Source organism: Myotis brandtii, unplaced genomic scaffold, assembly GCF_000412655.1.
Source record: "Myotis brandtii unplaced genomic scaffold, ASM41265v1 scaffold793, whole genome shotgun sequence".
NCBI lineage: Eukaryota > Metazoa > Chordata > Mammalia > Chiroptera > Vespertilionidae > Myotis > Myotis brandtii.
This window is the reverse complement of record NW_005371193.1, coordinates 754133-759809: the sequence shown is the minus strand read 5'-3', so window position 1 is coordinate 759809 and position 5677 is coordinate 754133. Positions and strand designations below refer to the sequence as shown.

At 35.7% G+C, this 5677-nt stretch overlaps 1 protein-coding gene across 1 annotated transcript in view; it reads right to left on the bottom strand.

Annotated features, from left to right (window-relative positions):
- The window catches only part of LOC102252177 (YLP motif-containing protein 1), a 55871-nt gene that overhangs the window by 18946 nt on the left and 31248 nt on the right, over positions 1-5677 (bottom strand). The window contains exons 7-11 of the mRNA XM_014531167.1: positions 3712-4132; positions 3506-3598; positions 3084-3279; positions 2490-2608; positions 1458-1612 (exon numbers count right to left, since the gene is read on the bottom strand). Of these exons, the coding sequence (XP_014386653.1) occupies positions 1458-1612; positions 2490-2608; positions 3084-3279; positions 3506-3598; positions 3712-4132 (984 nt within the window). The remainder of the gene's footprint in view (positions 1-1457; positions 1613-2489; positions 2609-3083; positions 3280-3505; positions 3599-3711; positions 4133-5677) is intronic.

Genomic DNA, 5677 nt, shown 5'->3' with positions numbered 1-5677 from the left:
ATATCATGCCTCTGTTGTTATATCCTTTTGTTACTGTTTATTTATTAATAAATGTGTATATTATTTTCATATACATTTTACTAATTTCCTTTCATCTCTCACACTTCTATTATAGAGAAAGGGCAAATAGCAATATTAAAATATCTCTGCTAATTAATTCCCTTTTTTAAAAAAATATATTTTATTGATTTTTTACAGAGAGGAAGGGAGAGGGATAGTGAGCTAGAAACATCGATGAGAGAGAAACATCGATCAGCTGCCTCCTGCACACTCCCCATTGGGGATGTGCCCGCAACCAAGGTATATGCCCTTGACCAGAATCGAACCTGGGACCCTTGAGTCCGCAGGCCGATGCTCTATCCACTGAGCCAAACTGGTTAGGGCAATTAATTCCCTTTTAATGTGCACGAATTTCATGCACCAGGCTACTAGTAATATAAAAAAACAAAAGCCTTGACACAGAAAAAGCGTTCAACAAAATCCAACATCCTTTCAAAATAAAAAACATTCAACTAACTATAAATGGAAGGTAACCTTCTCAACCTGATAATGAGCACCTACTGAAAACTTAATGGTGAAAGACTGAAAGTTTGCTAAGGTCAGGAATAAAATAAGGATATGCACTCTCACACATCTACTAGCCCGAGCAACTAGGCAAGAAAAAGAAATAAAATGTATCCAGGTTAGAAAGAAAGAAGTAAAATCACCTCTACCTGCAGATGCCATGATCTTGTTTATACAATATTCTAACAAATCCACTAAAAATCTATTAGAGCTAATAAATGAGTTTAGCAATGTTTCAGGATATAAGATCAATATGCAAAAATCAACTGAATTTCTATACAACTGAACAATCCAAAAATGGAATTAAGTCTACTATATCCATAACATTAAATGTGAATAAATTAAACAATCCAATTAAAAGGCAGAAATTGTCAGACTGCATAAATAAACATGATCGATCCAACTATATGTTGTCTGTAGAAGACATACTTTAGATTCAAGGACACAAATAGAAAGAAAATATAAGGATGGAAACAGATATATCATGCAAACAGCAACCACAGAAAATATAGATGCAAAATATACTAATAATAGATGAAATAAATTTTAAATGACTTATATACATATACATCAAAATATCTGATGAAAATGTCCAGTGCCAGTTTATTAAAATGGAATGTAATTATTATGCAATATAAGATAAATTTAAAATGTATACATCTGGAGGTCACTAGGAAAATTTGCCAAGCAATTAAGCTCTAACTTCTGAGATTCTATATAAGGTAGGTAATTTTTTAGATTATATGATACATTGGAGATGGTAAGATGCCTTGAATCTCCTATTATTAGTATGTCACAGAAAAGTAGAGAAATTCTATTCAGGATATTAAATTTAAAAGATCTCTTGTCAGCTTTTGATTTGCAAGAAAACTAGTCAACTACATAGGACTCACTCTCTCAGGTCTGCTCTCTCGGCCAGGGGGTTTCAAAATATCATCCACATTCTTAGATTCAGGCTTCTTCTCTACCCGTGGAGCTGGAGGTGGCTGGTGGCTTAGTGAAGGAGCTGGCAGTGGCATTCGCTCCTCTGGGTAAGTTCTTCGTTCTCCTAGAATTTCAGCAGTTGAACAAAATTACTACTTGTGTAGTAATTATTTAAAATTTTAACTCTTTCCACTCATCCTAAGGTAATATAATTCATAATGATCTGGGAGCCAAAGCCACCTTTAACCCTAATTAGAAATTTTTTAAGTAATGAAAATCAAGAAAATGAAAAGATTTAGGTATGATTTCAGGCAAATGAATGTTTTGAGAAACACTCAATTCATCCTTATTTGTACTAAATTTAGGAAAAAAGTTAAGCAACAGGACATAAAAGAATAATATATACTTACTGGATGGTCCCAAGTATGACTTTAGAGTTTGTCTGTAACTTCTGCTTTACAGTTTTAAGAACAAGAGTCACCAGCTTAGAAAAGTTTGTTCTTATAAATAGGTATACATTTCTAGTTTAAGTGGAATTTATAGCAGCGAAAAATTAAAAGCAACCTAAATGTCTAACAATAAGTCTTATATTTTATCCACTCAGTAGAATGTCAAGAGCCATTATATAATAGATTTATATGTGGAAAAAATGTATAAAATGATCAATAGGAATAAGCACAATAAAGAAACTGTATTTATATTTTGATTATAACTTCATTAATATGTATGTGAAGACAGAATGAGAGGAAAACATACAAAACTATAATAGCTGTGATTTGATGGGTGGTGGAATTATAAAGGATTTTGTTTCTATTTTCCAAACTTTTAATAATATAAAACAAGCAATTTGTTTTAATTACATTGCTATTTTTATGATAATGCTGCCATGCTTTAGAAACCCGAGTGCATTTTACTCTGTAAATTTAAACCCATAGCTACAATGGGAAGCACCGGTTGTTGGCATTCTCAACATCTTTATAGTTAATAAGGCACTGCTCTACCTCCAAACATGGATGGTCCCTCATAGGCTGGTCGGTCAGACTTTCGGTCATAGGATGGTCTATCAAATCCCCCTCTTCTGGATGAAGAATGATCTTTTTTGTCTCGATATGACTGAGTCCTAGGAGGTGTAACAGGAAGTGGTTTGGTAAATAAAAAGTAATTGGAGATCTCTGTATCATAATGCAACACCATTACCTGCCCAATTTTCTCTAAAAGTAGTTACTACACATAGTCAATATTTATATTTTTATTTTGCTTTTCCATTTAGATCTCCCTGCATAAACACATCTAAAGAGCTCACAAATTGCAAAAATAAATTGTTTGTCTACTAATTAAGTAATGGCTACACCTTTATTGATAATACTATTTCCTTCCCTTTCTGGCTTTCTCCTTCACCCATTTCATTTTCTAGAATTTAAGCTAGCAAAACTTAAGCATCTAGTTTCCTGAAAATTGGTCCAGAACTACTCTTTCCTCTCCAAATTATACATAAGAAAGAATATGTCATTTACTAAATTTCCTTTAGACACACTGACTTTTGCTAAACTCAAGTATATGGTAAGTACCTGGCAAAGTCATTTTTCATAGCATACCTATCATCTCGAGGTCGGCGTTCTCTGTCAAATCTATCCCGGTCATAGTCAATAACACCACGATCCCGGTCTCGGTCTCTATGTGTCTCTCGATCCCTTTTGAAATCTCGATGATCTGCCATGACATTGCTTTGACGATCAAAATAAGGCTCACGGTCTCTATCTCTATCATAACGATCACGTTGGCCTGCATGCTCTACAAAAATAATCAGTACAAAATAAGAACAATACCCTTTTTTCTTAAATAAAGGCAAAAAAGTACAAATCTAACTTTAGAACTAGTAGAAATTGTCCTAATTTCAACTTACAAATCTTTTAACTATATTAAAAAGAGGCCCAAATAATCTTACCAAAGGGAAAAAACATGTGATAATTAGGTCCTAAAAGTTTTTTAAAAATACTGATCTCTCTAGGACTCCTACCTGTCTCAAAAGTTGATCTTTCTGGTAATGGATCTGGGCGCAGAGTTATTCTTTCTCCATAGGGTATCTGTTCAACTTTGTTAGTGGACATATCTGGTAAACAAAATCAGGGATAAAATACTATGTGAGTGAAGCTTAAGAAAGGCAAAGCTGAAGCTAATAATTCCTTTAGAATCCCAAATACAAACTTAATCACTATCACTCACCTCGGCCATGGCCATAGTCAACAGTCTGTTGTACTGGTGGTGGTTTGGACATTGGTGGCATACCCATAGGCATTGGGCCAGGAGGGGGAATGGAAGGGTGAACAGGTGGGGGTGGTAACAATGGAGCAGATGGAATAGTTACAGTTTCTGGTTTAAATTCTGAATTCAGTCCTTGTTCCTCATTTGTATCCCAGAGGCCATAGAAAGAATCTTCATCCCAGCGTTCCTGTTCCACCGCTGAAGTGTGTGGCTTTATCACTGGAGGAGGAGGTGGTGGAGGAGGAGGAGGTGGTAGTGGTGGTGGTATTGGGATAGGCGGCCTGGTCAAAGGAACAGATGATCTTACTGGTGGAGCAGAGGGTCTTATAATTGAACCTGGTGGTTTACCCATAGGAGGGGGTGGTCTATAGGATCCTGGAGGCTGGAAAACAGAGTAAATAGCTTTAGTGGCTGAGAATACTACCATGTTTTTGCACATCAAATCTGGTTTTCAATCCATAAAAGAAAAATTTAATAAACTGCACTCATTCAAAATTCAAAACTTTTGTGCTTTAAAATACACCATTAGGGAGAAAATACAATTGGCCCTTGAGGAACACAGGTGTGAACTGTGTGGATCCACTTATGCACAAATTTTTTTTCCAATAAATATCTACACTGTTCTTTCCTTTATTTATGTATGTATGTATGTATGTATGTATTTATTGTTTAAGGTATTACAAAGCATGCATACAAGCCCTTCAGTTGATCTCTTACCCGCCCCCCAACCCTCTCTTACCTTCTCCCTGTAGTTTGACAGTCTGTTCGATGTTTCTTTGCCTCTCTATTTTTGTTCAACAGTTTATAATGTTCTTTATATTCCATAAATGAGTGAGATCATGATTTATCTTTCACCGATTAGCTTATTTCACTTAGAATAATGCTCTCAAGTTCCATCCATGCTGTTGCAAATGGTAAGAATTCCTTTTTTACAGCAGCGTAGTATTCAATTGTGTAGATGTACCACAGTTTTCTAATCCATTCATATGCAGATGGACATTTAGGCTGTTTCCAAATCTTAGCTATTGTAAATTGTGCTGCTATGAACATAGGGGTGCATATATCCTTTCTGATTGGTGTTTCTGTTTTCTTGGGATATATTCCTAGAAGTGGTATTACTGGGTCAAATGGGAGTTCCATTTTTAATTTTTTGAGGAAACGCCATACTGTTTTCCATAGTGGCTGCACCAGTCTGCATTCCCACCAGCAGTGAAGGAGGGTTCCTTTTTCTCCGCATCCTCACCAGCACTTGTCGTTTGTTGATTTGTTGATGACAGCCATTCTGACAGGTGTGAGATGGTATCTCATTGTTGTTTTGATTTGCATCTCTTGGATGATTAGTGACTTTGAGCATGTTTTCATATGTCTTTTGGCTTTCTGAATGTCCTCTTTCGCAAAGTGTCTATTTAGGTCCTTTGCCCATTTTTTGATTGGATTGTTTATCTTCCTTTGTTAAGTTGTATGAGTTCCGTGTAAATTTTGGAGATTAACCCCTTTATGGAGATAACATTGGCAAATATGTTCTCCCATGCAGTGGGCTTTCTTGTTGTTTTGTTGATGGTTTCTTTAGCTGTGCAGAAGCTTTTTATTTTGAGTCCCATTTGTTTATTTTCTCTTTAGTTTCCATTGCCCTAGGAGCTGTATCGGTGAAGATACTGCTACGACAAATGTCTGCTATTTTGCTGCCTATGGCTTCTTCTAAGATTTTTATGTTAAGTCCTTTATCTATTTTGAGTTTGTTTTGTGTATGGTGTAAGTTGGTGGTCTAGTTTCATTTTTTTTTGCAAGTATCTGTCCAGTTTTCCTCTACACTGTTTTTGATTTGCGTGGCTAGGAATCCACAGGTTGTGTGTATGTGTGCACGCACTAATCCATGCCATTTTATATAGGGGACTTGAGTATCTGCAGATTTTAGTATCAACGGGGC